The following is a 21,405-nucleotide window of genomic DNA, read 5'->3' on the forward strand; positions in this document are numbered from 1 at the left end:
TTTGCATAGAGAATTATCTATATAACATTTTCAAAAATTGAAATGACTATGACTCATTACCGACTGTCTTAACTATAACTGACCAGAAGCTTACAAAATGAGCTGTACAGATCGAATTGATATCCGAGTCATTTGCATTTGATTATTTGGAGGACGTATTTCTTTTGAAAGCTTCAGTTTAGGGATTATACTGGCTGTTTTGCTTATAAAGAAAGATGGCAGCAAGTACAGAACCTCCTCCTGAGTGGGAATTCTTGGGTGAGGATGCCAGAGGAATGATTCTAGTTGAAGATGCAATTTTATCATTCTCAATATAAGCCTTTCATTTGTATTATCAGGCTGTTCAGTTGTGGGTTTTGGTTAATGAGGGGGGAGCATCGCAATATAAAAAAATCTGATATTCTAAATATAAAAAGAAATTTATTCTCATACAAGCTTATAATGTGGGTGTAGGGAACATAATGTGGTGATTTCATTGAAACCTGATGTGTACTACACGTAATTCCTCAGATGGTAAAAATGCAGCAGAAACAGCCTTAAAAGCTTAAAGGATTAAATAACTTTAATAAGTTGTATGTTCTTCCTCACTTGCACCCCTTGAAATTTGAAAGGACGGATCACTTTTTCCCAGTTAGTCCTAAGCAAATGACTCCTTTTTTAATGGGTGGCTAACAGTGTGGTTTCTGAGGTTAAGAAGAGAGGTACAGCAGGAGCCCACAATTTCCCGAGAAACACGAGGTTCCCAGGCTAGTCTCGGGCACCCCACTAGTGCTCAAGAGTTGGGTCATTGGATTGCTTCACACTTTTATTTCCGGCTGTATTATTCAGTTTAGCAAACATTTGAAAGCTTAGAAATGCAAAGTACCGTCACATTCAGGAGTCCAGACAGGGTTGAGTAATGGGAAATAGGCTGGCCTAGAAACCAAACTGAAAAGGAAAACCTCATTCCGCAGGGGATGCTTGTCACAGATTTAGGACCAGTTCTGTCCACCTTGAGTTATGATTCCTATTGATGTTGAAAAATACGGCCATGCGTTGTGCGTCTCTTTCTAGCAAGAGGTTTTGCCTGTATTGTCAGTGGTCTGTGAGCAATGCTTGTTTTTTGGATGAAGTGCTAATTATGTTGTCTAATGACGTGGGGTTATTTCCTCACCACAGCTTACTCAAAAGTAAACGGAACTTTTTATCCCTCGGCTTCCAAGGAGTCAGTGAATTATTGTTTGCCAGCTTTGAATAGCCTTTGCCAAGTCTGTAATATGTGGTTCTGGTTGTAATCCAGGAAGATGCTGGTCAGATTATGTAAATACCGATTAAGCCTATAGAATTACACTCAGAGGGCATTTTTATTGAGTGTCCTCCTAGTAAACTGAGTTTTCAGAGGCCTTTTCCTCTGATGGGATGGTTAAGAACTTTGTGTGCTTAAAGGATGTGGGCTAATGCTGGTGTCCATCCCCAGCCACGTTTTCAACAAAGCTCTTGAATTATTGGGAAATTCAAATTTATTTTTAAAATCCAAATTTCTTCTGTAGGTGCCATTTCACATTAAATATTTGTTGATTACTTCAAGATTTAGAAATATTTGTTGATCACTCCTTGATTTAGATACAGCACAGTTTAATAGAAATTTCAGTGATGATGAAAATGACTTCTGTCTGCATTGTGTAGTACGGTAGCCTCTAGGCACTTGTGGCTGTTGAACACTTGGAATATAGCTAGTGCAGCCGTGGAACTGAATTCTTAATTTTATGTAATCTTAATTAGTTTAAATATAAATGTCAATAGCCACATTGCTGGTGCTACCAAATTGGACAGCACAGGTTTACATAATGGTGGGGATTTTTCAGCTATTTAAAGACATAGCTCTTCTAATTCTGTAGGATTGGGCTAGGGGATTTTGTCGGGAAAAGTGTTCAGCAAGCAGATCATTGTCATATACTGATCAACAGTTTGCTTTTCAGACACACACAAAACCTGGATAAATCTTGAACTGTTCTCTGAAGAGGTGCCTCCTGTGTGTTCTGCAAAGGGTGGGCTGGATAGTCATCTTTCAGCAGCTTAGCTGAAAGAATGTCTACGGCCGGGCTCAATTGTTTGCAGCTCTGCACGCCCTTTGTGCAAGAACAGGGAAAATTTGTGTTATGACAATGGCTGACAAAATGTTTAATGAAAGCTGCAATTGGCAGTAACTAAATTCCCTGAGGTTTCTTTCCTCTCCTCTTTGCTACTGAAAGGTGCAGAAATGCTTTTGACAGCATCTGTCTTGCTGACAGATGAATTGTTTTGACAGGAGAATCTGAAACCTTCAGCTGAAGACACATTCAGATGTCGGGCCTGGTAAGGGGTGATTGTGTTTGTAGAAATAAGTGAGATGCTTTAGATTTGTGTGCATGTCAGCTGCCACCTGAAAGAAAGGCCTTATTAAAGGTTTTTCACTGATTAACCCTTTGATTGCTCTTTAGGGCCGGGATGAGAATTCACACCTCTTTCTGCACCATTCTTGGGCTGAGTAAATCTATTTCCTATTGAGAAATGAGTGCTGTCAGTAAGCATAGGAATCAAGGGTTTAAAAGAAACTTTAAAAATTGTGCTGGAAAAAAATAGTAAACCAATGTTCATAGCAGCATTATTCACAATAGCCAAAAGAGGAAACAACCCAGATATCCATCACCTGTTAAAGGGATAAACAAAATGTGACATACATACATACATATATATATATATATATATATATCTCCCCATACAGTGGAATACTATTCAGCCACAAAAAAGGAAAATGAAATTCTAACACATGCTCCAGCATGGACAAACCTTGAGGACATTATGCTAAATGAAATAAGCCAGACACAAAAGGACCAATACTGTATAGTTCCATTTATATGAAGTATCTAGAGTAGTCAAATTCGTAGAGACGGAAAGTAGAACAGAGGTTGCCAGGCCTGGGGGGAGGGGAGGATGGGGAGTTAGTGTTTAATGGGTATCGAGTTTCAGTTGGAGAAGATGAAAATGTTCTAGAGATGGATACTGGTGATGGTTGCACAACAATGTGAATGTACTTAATCTCACAGAACTGTGCACTAAAAAATGGTTAAGATGGTACATTTTATGTTATTTACATTTTACCACAATAAAAAAAATTATGCTGGAAGTTTTTCTTCTTGAAATGAGCAAACAAGGAAATGTCTCTGAGGATTTTATTTTACATTATATTTGTCAGGGAGAATACACTAAATATTTCCCCCATTTTCTGATAAAGCAATAAAGCATTTCCTGATGATCAACAGTTTGTCCCAGGGTTTAGGACTAGTCACTTTTCAGACTTAAAAACTAGGCAGCTCTGTGTCCGAAAGTAGAAGCCATTCCTAGAGACCCAAGCTTCAGCTGCTATCTTCTCTCTGTGTTGCTAGTAGGCGCTCCGAGAGGAGAATTCCCCTTTAGAGCCCGTCTGCTGACACTCGTTTGTTGATCCACGGCTTTCTTAGTTCATTGAAAGTCGAAGTTACTGCATCCAGGCTGACCCAGTGAGAGCTTAAATTTCCACTTACAAGTATCTTCATCTCTATTGCTACTTATGGGAATCTCAGTGTTAAGTCCTGATACTGTCTGGCTTTTTGATAAAACTAGCTTATGGAAGACTTTTCTCAAGCAGCCTTATCTAAAAAGAAGAATTTGTATATTTTTGAAATTTAAATAAATTTTGCCTGCCCTCTAAGGGCAAGATGGATGAAGGGGTGTCATGATTTAAAATGCTTTTATCCTAATACTGAGTTACTGAAGAATTCCCTCATGGGGTGGGAATTGAGCAAAGTAGTTTCATTCCAGATAGTTCAAAACGGAGCCACCAGTTAATTGCCTGAGACTTGGATCCTGTGAGCCCCAGCTCCACCCCTGGCTACGTCTGTAAGCCAGAAGCAAGTCATTCCTTTTGAACCTAACAGCCTCTGGAGTCAGTGGCCTAGAAGAGAGGTTGAAAACTGGTGGTCCTCAGGCCAAATGTGGCCTGCAAATATGTTACATTTGGCCCATCCAGGGTTACTTTTCTTTTTAAGAATTGGAAAGATTTCATGTAAGAATTCAGAGTTTGAGCTTCTCTTGAAAACTGAGAAGACTAGTCTGCACGGGTCTTGTTTGTAGAGACAGGAGCCAGTGCACCTTCCGATGGCAGACACTGCCGTGTCGGCTTCATTCCACACCTGGCAGGGTGACCATCCATGTTAATTACTTCCTTTCTAGGCTCTTGCCTTTGTGGTTTCTGAGTCTTTCTCTGATGTCTCCTCCAGCTCAATAACTCCCATTACCTATGATGATATAAATGTTATAGTCATTGTAAACTCACATTAGCTGTTGACCAGGAACAATCTTTCCATCTCCCTTTTCCATGTTATCATATAGTATGCTCAAAATAGTAGACAGTTTCCACCTGCCCAGTCCTTTTTATGTTGTGGAGGAATTCTCTCCATTTGTGGGTTTTCTTTTCCAAGTCTAACCTGTTGATTTCTACATACCCGATCATAAATACTCCCAAGCGCAGACAAGCCCACACTTGACATCAATATGTGGTTTAAAAATTACCGCCTTCAGTTTTTATAGTAGCATAATCTCTGGACAAATTGCTTTTAATTCAGGCTGTGCCTTGAACACGGATGTACCATTAATTTCCAGTGTAGTTTGACTTTTATTTAGATGAACGTCTTGAGTTGACAGTGAAATGGCTATCAGCTCTAGGTTAGCATTGATTCGAATGTCTCTGGAGTAAGTTTCGAAGATAGTTGCCACTTATATGCCGCTTAAGAGACAGACTTTAAACTCGTGATTTGTAGTACAGTTTATGGGCAGTAACGTCAGTGGAGTTAATAGCTGAGATGAAAATTGTTAACCTCTTTGGCATACACAGGCCCAGGTCTATTTTGGTGGCAGGGAGCAAGCTCAGGTTTGCTATTGCACATCTCTGTGGGTTCTGTTCCTGAAAGAGTAAGCTTGTCTTGGTTGAGGGTGTCGTCTGAGGAGCTCAGCTGACTCAACACTTCCCCGCTTGCTGCCTATCTGCCTGGAAGGGTAGAGCTGAGGGGGAAAAGGGGAGAGATGTAATTCTGAATGGTTGTGACAGAGGCTGTCATCCTCATGTGCAGCTTTCACTGCCTTTCATTAACACCCACGTGATTTCCTGTGACTGTGGCTCCCCTCTCCTGTGATTCTCATTCCCAGTGTTTATTCATTGATGGTAGGAATGCCATGTTCTTCTGTAGCCTTATGATGAGGATCTTACAGTGATCTTACTTTATAGATCTTACTTTATAGACTTTCTGAACGGTCCCTTCAGCTTTGACTATACATCTGAGCAATTTTTAGTCTTAAACTCTTGTTTAGACCAGAGCATCTCAACCTCTGAATATCACTGTTGACATTTTGAACTGGATAATTCTTTATTGCTAAGGGCTGTTCATGCATTGTAGGATGTTTAGCAGCACCCTTGGCCTCCACCCACCACATGCCAGTAGCACACCCCCACCCTGCTTACCTCCAGTTGTGACAACTAAAAATGTCTCCAGACGCTACAAATGTCATCCCTGGTTGAGAACCACTGATTTATAGACAATGAAGGGTCAGCCTCCTACCCCTCTTTTCTTTACTACTGCTTGATATTGTGTGATGCTTTAGTAAAACATTAATTGAAAGAATAGCCTTGGACTTGATATGGTGCAATGTATTTGGACCAGCGTACACTAATGTAGGTAGAGGACTGGCTTACCTTAGAATTTCTTTAAAGGTTGCTAAGTGGCGAAATGGTATTGAATTGAAATTCATTTGGGTTTAGCCAACTTCAGATAATTTGAGATTTTCATAGTGATTTGTTTATGGATGCAAGTGGGGAACAGGTATGTCTGTATATCTCAGTATCAATAAGGTTACTTAAAATAGTGCTTGAGATAGGGGTGTTTATGAGAGAGAGGACTTGAGTCTTTTTGGGGGGGGAAGTAGAAGATTCCTGAATTTTGAGTGTAATGCTGAATATTGATACAATTGTTTCTTGTTTGTTTGTTTTCTCTCCCTTTACCAGAAACCTGAGTTACAACAGACTTTCTGAGATTGACCCTGCTGGTTTTGAGGACTTGCCAAATCTACAGGAAGTGTGAGTGCTTTTCCCCAAACCTTGGGGCGGTCGGGGGATGGAGAGCTCCTTGGGAAAACCCTCTCATATTGCAGCATCGCTCACTCCCCTGGATCAGCAGTCTAAACTTGTTAGAAGAGACATTTGCCTACGGCTGTCAGTGACAGATTGTACTGCTTCCTTAGCTCTCCTTCACTGCAGCCGCTCTCTTCTTCCTAGGCTGTCTGTGATGGGTGTGTTACACTCCCATAGGTATGGAGTCACTGGAAATCACATTGACATGGTGGGGTGCAGGAGAGTCCTCTCCCTTGTGGAAAGCCTTGTGGACCAGCTGGGTTAACACACTCGGCTGGTCCTTCCCCACAGTTCCCAGGGAGTTAAAGGCAGGGGCATAGGATGCCAGCCCACCCCTTCTGTTTCCCAGGAAACAAAGGTATAGAAGAATGGACAATAGAGGCTTACCTTTCCCCTTCTGCCTCCAAATGGACCTAGGTATTACTGCCTCTGGAACGCTAGGCTTGCTGCCTCTTCCAGTGTCCTTTAAATCAGGCCTCAAACTTTTCTTCTTCTTCTTTTAAATGTAAAGAATTCTGCTTTTCACATGGATTTTAGGATTATCAGGAATTTTAGCTCCATAGGAACTTTAGAGAAACTTTGATTATGAGTCATGCATGTCCACCGCAGAAAATTTGGAAACTATAGATATAACCACTGTGAACATTTAGTGAAAAATACAGATATAGTTTTGGGATCAAACTGGCTAGTTTTAAAATCTATTTTCTACTTATCCTTACATTTTTGATTACTTTAGCATGTAAATTAAAATTTTTTTAATATCCTGTTTTAATTTTATAAAACTGCCACACATAAATATTCCACAACTCATTCACCAAGTGCTTCTGTTGTTAGATATTTTTATTAAGCATTATTAGGTAAGTGCTTTACACATTTTAGTTATTATACGTAACGGATAAAATCCTTGTTTGTTATTCTTTGACTTCATTGTCAATGATTTATGTAAAGGAAATTTAATTTTATCGGGTGGTACAATTTGCAGAATACTTGCATTCCCTACCGCCATCTCCCAATTCTCCAAATTGGTGTTTATGATTTCTGTGTCTGCTTAAAAAGGTTTAAACTTGCAAAGTTGAAGGAACATCAGAGTTAGAAGGGGCCCTGGGAATTGTCTAGGGCCCTCATTTTCCCATGGGGTCAATAGGCCAGTGATGGGGGCAAGGAAGTTGGAAGTGGGTCACTGTGTAAGTTCTGCTAGGACTGTCATAATAAAATACCATTGACTGGGTGACTTAAAACAACAGAAATTTAGTTTCTCACAGTTCTGGAGGCTGGAAGTCCAAGATCAAGGTGCCAGTAAGGTTTGGTTTCCTCCGAAGCCCCTCTTTTTGGCTTGTAGATGGCCACCCTCTTGCTGCCTCTTCATTCACATGGCCTCTTCTCCCTGCGCACGCATCCCCGATGTCTCTTGTGTGTGTCAAGAGGTCCTCTTCTTAAAAGGACACCAGTCATAGTGGGCTAGAGCCCATCTATATGACCTCATTTAACCTTGATTATATCTTGAAAGACCCTGTCTCCAAATATAGTCACATTCTGAGAAACCGAGGGTTAGGACTTCAACGTGTGAATTTTACGAGGACACAGTTTAGCCCATCACTGTCGCCCAAGATGATAAACCAGTCTATCAAGGACCCAGTTGGGTTCTTAACCCAGTGATCCACGCTGTCTTTAATGCTTATGGTGAGATGAGAATATTCAACTTTTATGTGTTTAAGTCTCAAAGCTTAGTGATTTCCTTTAGAATTAGACAAAATTAAAATTAGGGTATTTCTTCTGGCATCATTCAATCTTTCATTTAACATTTACTTGTGTATCTGCCATGTGCCAGGCACTGCTCTGGGTGCTGGGGGTACAGGAGTGAATAAGACAGACAGACAGGGCTGGGACTAGGGTGAGGCAAGTGAAGTGCTAGCCTCAAAATTTAAGGGGGTGCCAAAAACTCAGCAGTCAAGGTAAAGGATATTTTTTGAAGAAGATGATTAGCTCTGAGCTAACATCTGCCACCAATCCTCCTCTTTTTGCTGAGGAAGACTGGCCCTGAGCTAACATCTCTGCCCATCTTCCTCTGCTTTATATGTGGGACGCCTGCCATAGCATGGCTGGACAAGCAGTGCCTAGGTCTGCACCCAGGATCCAAACCAGTGAACCCTGGGCCACCGAAACCGAGCATGTGAACTTAACCACTGCACCACTGGGCTGGCCCTAAAGGATATTTTAATGCAATTAAAAAAATCAAAATGAATGCAAAAAAAAAACCCCACGATGAGCAAAATATAAAAAGTTTAAAGACAGGATCAGTGTTGCTGATTTTTCCTTTGGCCTTGGGCTCCAGTATGACTTGACATGGCACTGTTGCTGATCCTGTCTTAACATGAAAACTTTGATATTTTGTTTATCATGGACTTTGTTTGCATTCAGTTTGAGATTTTATAAGCATTGTGTTAAACTGTTCTCCATCTTGGCTCCTGAGTTTTTGCTGGCCCCTTCACTGTCTCACCCCATCCTCACCCATCCTGGCTCTGCAGACAAACCACTCGTCTCACAGAGCTTACATTAAGATGGGGGAAGATGTGCACTGAACCAGGAAACCACTGAGTCTTACTGGTGATGAGTGTTCAGGTGGGAATAGAACAGGGTAATGGGAGGATTTTTTCTCTTGTAATTTTGGAGGGGTGATAAGGGAGCTGGGCGATCAGGAGATGACAACTGAACAGATGTGAATGCTGTGGACAGAAAGGACTGCAAATAATACAGGGCCTCAAGGAAGGAACAGGCCGAGGGCCACTATGCCTGGCATGCATGAGGGGTGGGGTGTATGGCCAGGGCCTGGGTCCTATAGGGCTTGTGGGCCATGTTAGGTTATAATTCCAGCCATCATTGACACCCCCATCAGTTGGGGGTGTGGTAGATGCTCCCATGAGCATTTTCGGTGTTGTTCTGTCTCACTCTCTGGTTCTCTTTGTTCTTTCCCTTGACCTCCAGCCTTTAGTCCTCTACTACTTGGTGCTTTTTGGAACTTATCCCCCACCCAGATCTAGAACTGAGAGCATCTGACTTCACCAGTCCTTCATTGGGGATGCTGATTATGAGTCTTAAAAATAAATTTCTCACATAACAGCCACAGCAATCACGGCAGCACTGTGTTAAATGTTTGGTGATACTATCGCATTTAATCCTCATGCCAACTCTTTGATATAACTTATTTTCTTTACAATCGTTTTCTCCGCTTGACAGAGGAGAACACGAAAGCTCGGAGAGGTTAAGTAAACCTGTGTGGTGTTATGTGGTTAGTAAAACTGAGAGTTGAACTCAACTCCACTTCATTCCAAAACCAGTGCATTTAACCCTGAATTTGCACTGCCCTAACTTCCCCCATCCCTTATCTTAACCTATAACATTCAACTGAAGATTTAAAAAAAGGTGGAAAATCCAGTGTTTATCTTCTTGCATACCTCTCCCTGCACCAGTGTTCTCTTTCTAGGTACAGAGTATTCCTCTTATTCCTCCAGACCCCTTGTCCAAACTTTCACTAGCCTGCAAGCCCAGCCCTCTAGCCCCTCTCCTAACCCCGTCTTGTGCTCTTTCTGTTTTGTGTGTGACTTCTTCCTCCTGCTAATGCACTCATGAAGGTTGACCATAGCTGGCCATTGTGCTATGCACTGTACTCCTTATTGTCACTTCCACCTTTTTCAGACAGCTGAAGGAACCAAGGCTGAAATTGCACAGCTAGGAAGTGGGAGAACCGGGCCTGCCCACTCCAGTCTAACTCCTGTGCTCCTGTCCCGTGCTCTCTGTGGCAGCACCACCTTCCTGACTGTGGGACTGGTAAAGACAGAGATTGCATCTTATGGATACAATATGGTGTTGTGAGAAGAATGCACATTTTGGTAGCAAACAGATGTGGGTTGAGTTCTGGTTTTGCCCCTTATCGATCTATGTCCCTGGACAAGTTATTTAGCTCCTCAGTGCTTCTTTTTTTTTTTTTGTCTTAAAGATTTTATTTTTTTTCCTTTTTCTCCCCAAAGCCCCCAGGTACATAGTTGTATGTTCTGCGTTGTGGGTCCTTCCAGTTGTGGCATGTGGGACGCTGCCCCAGTGTGGCCTGACTAGCAGTGCCATGTCCGCGCCCAGGATTCGAACCAACGAAACACTGGGCCGCCTGCAGCAGAGCGCGCGAACTTAACCACTCGGCCACGGGGCCAGCCCCCTCAGTGCTTCTTTTCCCTCTTCTGTTACATGGACATAACATTATTGGTATTATAATAATTAGAGATGATGTCCAGGGCCTTGCATGTGGGAAGGGCTCAGTGAATGTTATTTCTCTTTTCTGCTGCTTTCAGAACCGCATGCTCTGCAAGCTGGGTGCATTGTTAAGAAACAAATCCTTAAGGGCCAATAGGTTGAACCTTTTACCACTGTGACTGCCTCCAGTCCCTGGCGTCACACTGTGGGATGGACAATACAAATTCCCTGGTGCCCAGAGCAGTGGAACTTCACTGATGAAGATCCAGGCCTTTCTCTAAGGAGATTCTAATATATTGTGGAGGCAGAAAGAGGCTGTCAGGAGCGAGGGGTGGAGAGATCAAGAAGGATATTGAAGAAAAAAAAATCATAGTTGACGCACAATTGCTTCTAAATTAACCGGGCTTGAGGGTTTCCCGGGAGCTGTCAGTTCTCCTAAACCCTGCACAGCCATCCGGGTCTGGAAACCTCGAAAAGAGGGGAACCACAGGCTGGCAAAGCGGCGGGCAGTGGTTTTTCAGCAGTGGTTTTATTTTGGAGGCCCAGAACCACAGAGCATCGTGGGCCAGTTGCAGAGAGAAAGCGAGCCGGCTGGAGGCCCCTGGAGGACATGAGGACACTTGTGCAGCTGCTGCCAAGCCACACGATCTCCCTTGCCCACAACTCTGAGGAAAGCCCACCAGGGAGGGCCTCTAGCCAGGGGTCTTGGATGGCGAGCCTCCTCTATTAATAAGAGGGGCTATTTATACTGTCCTTGCTCAAAACTGTGCTGGGGTCACGTTACTGCTGCCTGGCCCAAGAAGGCTTAATGTAGGTGCTGCCGTGTGCTTTCCAGGGCCATTGACCTAGAATATTCTTGAAGGCGGCGAGGAAGCCTGCATGTGCCCTGCCTTTGGGTATTTATGGCTCACCCTCTTATGTGTCAGGTTTATGCTCCCACCAGTGCGTGTGTGGTGTGTTGGAGGGAGGGAGAAATAACCGGCGGGGCTGGGGGGGTGATGGGACAGGACTGCTTTTTGGCTGTAAATTACCACCACCTGTTGAGCATTTACTATATAACTGGCTTTTTCCTAAGCTGTTAGGTTTGATTATTTCAGCTGGATCCTGCCAAAACCCTATGAAGTTGGTACTTGTGCTATTTACACTTTTTTTGGAAGGGGAAATTAAGGCATGGTAAGCATAAGTGACATGCTGAAGACCATTCAATTGGTAAGGGGTAGGATTGGGGCCAAACAAACCCAGGCTTCTGATTTTAAAACCCCAGCTGGACAGTCCCCTCCTAATAGTCCCTGCTCTGCTGCTCTGTAACTGTGCCTCAGTTTCTTGTTTTAAGGTGGAGTTGATAATTTAGTACCTTCCTGCAAGGGTTGACACAGAGCCTGGCACATAGTAAACATTTGCCCTTATTGTTGTTTATCATTGTTAAAGTAACTACATCCTATATCATCATAGAAAATAACTGTGGCTGGACATCTGGTATAGAAACTATATATCAAAGAGTCTTGCCAAAGTAATTCTTTAGTATGCCTTATTTTCCAGTATATAAACACTAACAGCAGTGATTGATTAAATGGCCCTGACTCCAAAATCTGTGTTCCTACCTACTATTGACAACTTTCTCCCTTTTAAGAAACAAAATTGGCAGAAGTTCCAACCCCCCTGCCCAACTTTAACCATTATTAATTGTAGCCCTACTTGTATTTGGAAGCAATCAAAATGCCTACGGATAGCGGCCTGGCTAAATAAGTTATGGTTTGTTCATACCATTCATGCCAGCAGAGGAATACTCTGCAGCTGGCTAAAAGAATTATGGAGCTCTCCCAAGATATATTACTAAGGGGAAACTGTGGTACAGAACAGTCTGTATAATACACAAGCATCTGTGTAAAAGAAAAACATGTGGATATCGCTAGTAGCTGGCAGCAAAAGCTTCCTCTTGGAGGCAGACCAGAGGGCTGAAGCGCAAGGAATCTTTATTTTTCACTGTATATTCCTGATATTCTTTTTTGAAATGGTTTGCAATTTTTGCTGTGTGCTTACATCAGCTATTCAATAGATAAATATGGGGGGAAAACTGCTATAACTCAAAATTACTCTTTGGGTGTGTTTTTCATTGTTTGTTGAAGCCTAATTTGATTGAGATAATAATAAAGTACTCTGAAACATCCTTTTTAACATTTTGCAAAGTATAAAAACTTCCTTTAACCAAGCCAAGCAAATGGCAGCTTCAGAGAGATCTGAGGGCCCAGAAGGCCCGTGCTGGGAAAGGCCCAGCCCCAGGTGCTGCCCTGGGCTCAGGCAGCCCATGCAGCCCCCACTTTCCTTAGTCACACCTCTTCCAGCTCCAGGATTGGACCACAATTCACAGTCTGATGCATCTGGGGCACTTTGGTCCTGAATCATCAGGAAAAGTTTCAGTTATAGAATCCAGACGTTTTAGAAGGATCGTTAGGGGCTTGGATGGAAGTAAACTAGGGGGGAGTGTGAAGGGTGGCAGACTGTGCAAGCCTAGATATTCAGATCTCATCAAACAGTATCCTCCATTCCTACAACTTCCTCGTTCGTGGAGACTGTGCTGAACTTCCCGAGGGCCCTTCCTCTCCAAGCTCGGGCCGTGCTATTTTTGCCCAGCCTATTTCAGTCTGGCAAGTTGGTCGTGTCTCAGCGAGTTTGGCCTCCGTTGCCTTCTGAGGACAGTGTTCTTCGCTTCAGCAGGAGACAGGGTGAACAAAGAGAAAGCGAGTACTGGTGGAGCTAGCTGACTTACGTTTAGCCAGTGGTTCTTTCTACGTAGAAATGAGCAACAAGTAAGCTGGCCATGCAGTTCTTCTCCTTTGGGCTCCAGCTGTCCTCTTCATAAATCAAGCAGCTCTGTGAGGTCAGAGCCTGCGATTTCTGCCTCACCCTGTTGACTCGGGGCTGCTGATCCAGACATTAAATGCCCCGTTTATCTTCAGCACTGGTCCACTACTCCTGTAACACTCTGTTTCCAGCAGTTAAGATTTGAAATAATTATTCTGATACCCCTCTTCCCTATTCATTTATTTCTGTGAAATTCAGTGGTGCAGTTTGTCATGTGTGCAGTAGGGCTGGCCTGAGACCAGGCTCATTCAGCGCAAGTTCCCTTGCAGAGAAGTCCATACTGTTTGTTTCAGGCTTAAAATCAAGTCAGATCCTGTGCAGGCTGGAACACGACTACCACGTTGCCTAAGGGGTTATGAGCTCTCTGGCTTGGTGGCCTTTTCGCTTGTGGCTCTCCTCTGATTGGCAGTCATACTTGGGTTCAGCTCATGTCTATGCCTCTCTCTAGTTTTGTGGCCCTAAGCTAGTGACTTCAACCAAAACTTGACTTAAGAGAACTTACGTATAAGGTAGGGAATAGTAGTCATCCCTAGTACCTAAGTCAGAGTTATAATGATGAACTTACAAAGTATGTGTAGAGTTGGTGCTGCATTATAAAGAAATGGAGGATGATGGGTAAGAACCTAGACTTCCCGGGCCACTGCCACTTAACAGGTGACCTTGGTGAAATCACTTAACGTCTCAGTGATTCACTTTCCTCATTGGTACAAGGGAAATGTTCATGGGACCTGCCCCCTAGGAGTCTAAAGATGACCTCATACACGAAAAGCTCTTAGAGCTGTGCTTGGCATACACTATGCCCTCAATTAGTTGGCTTCTGCTGTTATTATTACTATTATTACCACCATCATCTGTGTTTGAGAATAAATCTCTAAAAAATAAAGAGTTCTTAAGCCAGCTGCCTTACTAGAAACAGGTTCCAGACCTTAGATTTTCTTGCTCTGATAAGATCTGAGGGTCTCTTTCTAGTAATAAGCACATTGATGGTACTATGAAAATTATTAGTAGAGATTCAGACTGATGGAGAGTTTTCAGTATCCTTGTACCAACATGGGAAATGGATCACAGCGGGGTTGGAGAGAGAAAAGGTGAAGCAGAAACAATCTGATTTAGGGAGCAGTCAGATAAGAGACTGTTAAAGTAATTAATTGTCTACTTCAACACACAAACAAGGGCCCTTTAAGTGGAGAAAGGATTTGCCACGTGATACGGATCTGCTTTCTCTCCGCCAGATGCTTCAGTCATGAAGCTATTGAAACAGGCATTCTGTGTCCCACGGCCCAGTAATTGCCAAGCTTCATCTCTAACTGGCTTTGGCACTGAAGAAAGCAAATGGGATAATTCAAGGCCTTTTCCTTTTTTTTCCCTATTCATTTCTATAAAAGATGGCATACAACCAGATTATTCTATTCAAGCAAATGCTGGCTGTATACTTGTATGAATACAGCTGTCGTTTCAGTGGCCTTGTCTTCAAACAGTAACAAGATGCTCTATGTAAGACATACTCTCTTAAGAAAAGGAGAATAAGATAACCCAGCTTGATCCCCTTGATTCTGCATCTCAGATAGAATTTCTTTCCAACTCATCACCCAGCAGAAAGCCTGATCACTGTGCTTTGGCTTTCTTAAGGATTTTTGGGCTCACTGCGCAAGTCTGATTTTTGGATTCTCCTCCCCGATTTGGAAATACATGTCCATGTAAGGAGGCCAGATTGCAAAGCCTCTGGGGGCAGACCAGGCGAGCTGTGTTTTGGTTTGCGGGCTTCCCCTTCCATTAAGAGATATGAACTATGGAAATACAGATTTAGAATGTTCGAGCGGGAAGGGAGCTTGGAAAACATCTCTGGTCTGTGGAAGATTTTCAAAAGATCTACATACAAAAGTATGTGTCTGTATGTATGTATTCCTGGAAAACGTGTCCGGAGCTGTCACCAGAATTCAAAGAAGTTGGAATCTCAAACAGATGAGTGTCTCCAAGGCCAGCTCCCTTGTTGTTTCACAGATGAGGCATTGGAACAATTGCCCCACATTGTCCCAGGCCCCTCGGAACTCCACGTGCCTGCGTGAGTCTCGGCCCTGGGTCCAAACAGGTCGCACTTCGGCAGAGTTAGAGCTGTGGTTCACAGACCACTGTGTCACAGATGTTGAAAAACAACCAGGAGGGGATGTTCTTTCCTCCTCAAATCCTCTTTTGACTGTTTCAGTCCACGAGGAGTGCTCTCGTTGATGGTCTTGGGGCCCTTTTGTTCTGCACTGTGCATCTTGGCCTTGGTCGCTATTCCTTGTTAGTCTTGATTTCTGGGCTAGATGAGAGACAACCCCCTGAGTGTTTATTTCTAAACAATGGGTGTGAAAAATGGTTAGTTTTTGTGACCTCCCATGACTTCTCTCCCTTTAAGATCTTGCTTGTAAATTCTTTATCTTTTATTCAGCATTACAGTATAGTCTTACTATGGTCAACTCAAACTTGTTTTTTTAATTTCCCTTGTATGTATATCATTTCAAATTATATGTTTTTTTAGTGATTTTAAATAATTTAAATCTACGAGTTTAAATGATTTAAATGATTAATTTCTTCTTCTTCTTACAGGTACCTCAATAACAATGAGTTGACAGCCATACCATCCCTGGGTGCTGCTTCATCTCACATTGTCTCTCTCTTTCTGTAAGTGGTGCCATTTTGGGGATCCTGGGTGGTGGGGTGGGGCCGTGGTATTATCTTGCTGACATTGGGTGGCAGGAAAACTCGTGTTCCTCTGTTTGCTGGTGAAGAGCAGCCTTTCTTAATACAGCCCTAATCATCATGACAGATGCCTTGCTTGCTGTTTTGGGATTTGTAGAATTAAAACCTGGCGCTTTTTGCCTCATCTCCCATTTAGGGGGAAATTGGTCTTTTTAATGCCCAGAGGCGTATAGATTTAAATTTCTTAGTCCTAGTGGTTAGTTAAGCTGCAATTTGGGTGAATAAGCTGGAGTGAAAGGAAGCTGTTTCAATTATAAGACAGTAAGCTCATCTTTGTGCCAACAAATTTGACAACGTGACTCAGTTCACTTTTATGGCTTTAAAAAAGAAAATACCCCCAGGCCTCTGAAATCAACATAAAAGTAAGGAATTCGTTGTCATGATGAAGTGTTAGACAACACACTGGAAATGAAAAGGGTATAAAGGGACTTAAATGAAAAAGGAAGGAAGGAAGCCATGGGGGATATTAGGTTGGAGCTGTTAAGCACCCTTGCTGGAGAGTCAAGCACAGTGAGTAACCCCCAGGTCTTCCACCATCAGGGGGAGGTGCAACTCGCCCAGAGGTCTTTCCAGATAAAACAGTCGTGAATCCAGCAATTTTCTCGACCAGATTTTATCAGTAGCTTCCTCAGGACAGCACCTTCCTCTTCACACTGAATTTCCTGTTTCCATTCCAGCTCTGCATATTTTGATTTGACGTTTATTTTGCTGGGGTTACAACTCCTTTTCTCACCTGTATGTATCTTTTCTTGACACTGAGGCTCAGCTGGCTGAGCAGAGGGACTACGCAGGAAGGTGCCATCCACACGATTGCTGCTGTCGCTTGCAGATCTCTGGTTTTTGTTGGCAACAGGCCTTTGTTCAAGAGGTGCTCCATCCTTGGGAAACATGGTCTCGGGCTTAACTCTTCTGAAGGCATTGTGGGGTTGGGCGAGCAGAGCTTTAGAATTGTGGCCCAGGTCCTTGTCCCAGACAGACAACTTCATCTCTCTGAACCTCATTTTCCTCATTTACGGAATGTGTTCTTCACCCGTTTTACACATGGGGAAAGTGGGGCCGAGGTTCGAGAGAAGTGGAATGTATATGAAGTTTCTGGCATCATGCATGACACATAGGTGTTTGACAAATGGTGGCCACTGCTTCTCTCTGGTGGCTAGTTGTCACATAGCCCCTTGGGCCTCGGCCTGATCTTATCTTTAGGGCCACAGGATTTGTGAGTCAGTCCTTGTTCCTGTGAAGTGCTGGAACGAAGGTTGTAGCCCTTTGTCCCAAGATGGACAGGCAGGGTCTGACTTTTTTTCCTATTGCTAGCCCACAGGCCTGTGTGTTCAGCATCTGGAAGGTGTCTAATTGCTGGATAAATTAAATGAGTTTCCTTTACCTGACACTAGTTAGGGATGTGATAATCCCTTGTATGTTCATAAAGCAAAGCACTTGAAGATGCTTTTAGCACCTTACTACTGAAGGTACAGTTCCTGGACCAGCAGTGTCATCTCAGTGCCGAGCTTGTTAGAAACGCAGAATCTCAGGCCTCATCCCAGCCCTGCTGGATCCGAAGCTGCTTTAACAAGGTCTCCTGGCCGTTTGCCCACTCATTCATGTTTGAGAAGCACTGCTTTCACTCCCCTTGCTCCTTGCTTGGTTGGGAAGCCAGGGCCACAGAGAACATCTTTGTGTTACTGGACAGGAAACCTAGGCTGCCTGAATTCCTGTAAGTTGCAAAATCGAGAGTTGGAATTGACACTGGACACAAATGCCCATGCCTTGCTCCTTTGTCTGCCCCCATCCACTGGGTGCAGGACTGTGGCAGGTGACTCTGAACCACTCACTGCCAGAGACGGGCAGGGCCCCCAGCTTGCCCCGAGGGCCTGTGGCCCTTTGAATCCCGCCTTGCTCTGCTGACTAAAAATACATTTCTCTTCCTTGGCCCAAGTGCCCGGAGCAGTGGGGCTGGTTGGCCTTGTTCCTGCTATTCCATTAGACAGCGTTAAAATATGTAAAGCAGGGGGGAAAAAAAAAACACTGCCTCCTGGTTTTGATTCAGTTTGGAAAATGCAGGTTAGCATTGGCAGCCACCTCTTTGGCCTGAAGCTGGTCTCCATCTGACTTGGTCAATGATTTCTCTGAAACTACAGAAACTGAAGGGTCTTTATCTTCCTTTCCTCTGAGGGGCCTGTGTTCCCTGATCCTAAACTGGCTGCCTGGATTTAGTGCCTGCAAAGTTAGGTTAGCAGTGTGACATCTGGGTAACAGGATTAGAGACAGTTTTGCTATCATTCTTCATGCCTTTCTGTATTTCCCAAGTGGACCCTGAAAAGGACACAGGAGAAAATAATAGAGCGGGCAGTGAGGAGTGTTACCTTCCCACTCTGACCTGCGAAGACCAAGCACTTAGCATCTCCACCCATAGGATGGTCCAGTCGTTCAGGCTTCAGAGAGCATATTTTGCTGAAGTGTCTGTGGCTTTGCAGAACCTTAGAGTTAAAAGGTGTCACATGTTCAACAAACATTTAGTAGGCACTTTCCATGCCCTTTTAGTTGGGGCCCAGAGGCCATCCCAGAGTGACCTCACGAGGATTCATTGCCATCCCATGTGGGAAGCCCCTGACACATTGTCTGAAAATGTGGTAGGTCAGTTAGCTCAAAAAATGTCCACATTAATAGTCCTTAGTCTCCAAATTCTTATTCCCTTCTCATCTCCCCTTTGTGGGCAGAAGGAAGCTAAGAAAAATTGTCAGTAAAGGGAATAGATGACTGAGGCCATCTGAGTTAGAGGAGCCAGGACAACTCTCTTAGGACAAGTTTATAGGCAGGTGCCTCAGGGAAAAGGGTGGACCAGGCATATAGCCAACTCTGTCTCTGCTGCTGTTGGGACCTGGGACACATCACCTTTGTCTCATTTGATGAATGAAGGGGTGAAACAGATGGTAAAAGTACCCTCACAGCTTTCATATTCCTTCTGTGACCTTGAGACTGAGAGCAGGAGCAATATTGTCACAAAAGAACTACTTGCTTCACTGTCCCATACCACTCCTGCTGTATTCAATCTTAGCAGAAGTAGCGGGTTTGTGTTTTTCAGTTCAGACACCTGTAATTACAGACTTTTGCCTCTGGGTTTTGTTTGGTTCTGGAAGTCAGCTCTTCATCTCTGTGCTTGGTTTCCGGGCTCCTTACTCACAGCACAGTGCTCTGATCCCCCAGACACCAGGACCCTCCTTTGCTGGGGGTCACAGTTGGGAGGGGCTTGTGGAAAAAGGTCTGTTTCACACCTGGCTTTACCATCAGGGCTTCAAAACAGAGTTTTCCAGCATTTTGGGAATGAGAGTCATTCAGTAATGTTTCAATTGGTTAATATTTTCTCATTAAAGGAATCTAATTCAATTAAAATCTTTGTCAAAAAGCAGATTTATTTGCATCACATTCTGAGGATAACGCCAAAGCCATTCGTCCTTAACAGAAAACCATTAAACTCAAAGAAAGCTTTTAATGGGATTGCATTGGAGTCAGGGAGCTAATTTGATGAAAACAGTTCTCAGAAAAAGCAACAGACTTTTGTTCATTGGGGGCAAAATCTGCCGGTAGATTTTCACGTCTGAGATTTTTTTTTTTTTTTTTTTTAATTTGAAGTCCAGGAAACTCAAGTTACGATTCCCACGGCAACAGTAATTTTGTGTGATGCATAAGTGACATTTCTGGTGAGGAAAAATTTCCGCTTTTCCCGTGGTGTTAGTGCACTTCTGTCATTGAGGAGATCAGTTACAGTGGAAACGGGTGGATTTTTTTCAGTCCTGGGAGTAAAAAAGCTTGCTGTGAAATCGACTTTAGTTTTAAAGGAGGGCAGCTCTTTGTCTGCCATTTATTGTCTGAAGTGTGATTCCCATGTGGCCCTTGGCTTTATCCACGTCACTGCTTTTCCAGTCGGTGGTCTGTTTCAGACCCTCTCCCTCCCCCACGCCTTGTCATCCAGTCTCGCCTGCCTTTGGCCAAGTGGGAGAGCTGGGCAAAGAGGAGTTGCACACAATTACTTGTGGCTTTGTAATAGTGCTATTAAACTCTCTCAGGTTTATGTTGCATTTGAAAACACATTGAAATACCTTTTACTTCTAATCTTGAAAAAGAATTTTTTATTGAGATAAAATTAACATAAAACTCTCTGTTTTAAGAATTTTCAGGTGTATAGTTCAGCAGCTTTTAGTACATTCTCAATGTTGTGCAACCATCACCACTAATTCCAGAACATTGTCATCACCCCCAAAAAAATCCCATACCCCTTAAGCAATCACGTCTCCTACCCCCTTCTCTCTGGCCCTCTGGCAACCACTAATCTGAAAACTAATTGGTTTTTTTTGAGGATCAAATTTATCTCTCATGTTAGCAAGTGTACCTTGGAGACTTAGAATATGAATAATTTAAATAAAAATATCAAAGGCCGGTTTAACCACACGGTTATATATTTTGCTGTGACCTCTTAGCTGAAGAAAAACTGATTGAGTTAAAGGGATGGAATATTTAACATCTCTTTAATGTAACTTCCGGAGAATAAAACGTGGAAGGAATGAAACCTGGTGTCCTGTCTGTGACCCCACTGGGAACACGTTCAGTGGAAGGAGCTCTGGGTGAAGTGGAGGGAGCCCGAGGCTGTGAAGGATGGAGCCTCTTCTCTCTGCTGGGGAAGGAAAATCAATAGCAGTGCTTAACTCTCGGCGTGCCTAGCAAACCCTCTAGAAAGAAGAGGGGCCAGATCAGTCTTCTTTACAGGCTTGTTAGTGTGAGGATCAATTCACGTGAAATGGTAATTAAAGAGCAGGCATGGAGGGGAGGCTGTGATGATCTGGCTGCTGCTGCTCAGGACTGCAGAGAGGAATTAGAGCCCCTCCGAGGGCCCAGCTTGGACACTAGGGAGAGAGGGACCAGAACTCACCTTCGGAAAATTAGGCTGGGTCTCAGGACCTGAGTTAAGGCTGTTAATAATCGGGCGTAAAGCACAGGTGAAATTACGCTGAGTAATAAGTAGTTGGCTGACATTCCTATGTGGGGGTGGGTATTTTGGGGGTGTCGATGGCAGATTTATTCTCCCCCTAAGGAATTGGTCGTGGCCCCTGGCCTTTTGCCTCACTTAGCTGTCCTTAAAACTTTCTCCATATTCTGTCACCTGGAGGAAGGGCATCACTTGTAGACATACTAGAGAATTGATTTCAAATCTTCTTTTACACTAGACGTTTATTGCTGTACATATGAAATAACAGTTTGTCTCAAAACATTGCGTGGTAACCTCAGACAGTGAGGCTCTTTGTGCACTGATACGTAGCTGGACCTGTGAGGACGGTAGGTCTGTATACAAGGTGAGGTGGATGCAGCAATTCTCCCCGAGGTGAAGG

General features: G+C 43.5%; 1 protein-coding gene across 3 annotated transcripts in view; it reads left to right on the forward strand.

Moving 5' to 3' along the window:
* The window catches only part of LRIG1 (leucine rich repeats and immunoglobulin like domains 1), a 114,804-nt gene that overhangs the window by 30,709 nt on the left and 62,690 nt on the right, over positions 1 to 21,405 (forward strand). For all 3 annotated transcript variants that reach the window (XM_008524013.2, XM_070576865.1, XM_070576864.1), the window contains exons 2-3: positions 6,056 to 6,127; positions 15,875 to 15,949. In XM_008524013.2, coding sequence (XP_008522235.2) covers positions 6,056 to 6,127; positions 15,875 to 15,949 — 147 coding nt within the window. The remainder of the gene's footprint in view (positions 1 to 6,055; positions 6,128 to 15,874; positions 15,950 to 21,405) is intronic.

Source organism: Equus przewalskii, chromosome 15 (genome assembly GCF_037783145.1).
Source record: "Equus przewalskii isolate Varuska chromosome 15, EquPr2, whole genome shotgun sequence".
Taxonomy (NCBI): Eukaryota; Metazoa; Chordata; class Mammalia; order Perissodactyla; family Equidae; genus Equus; species Equus przewalskii.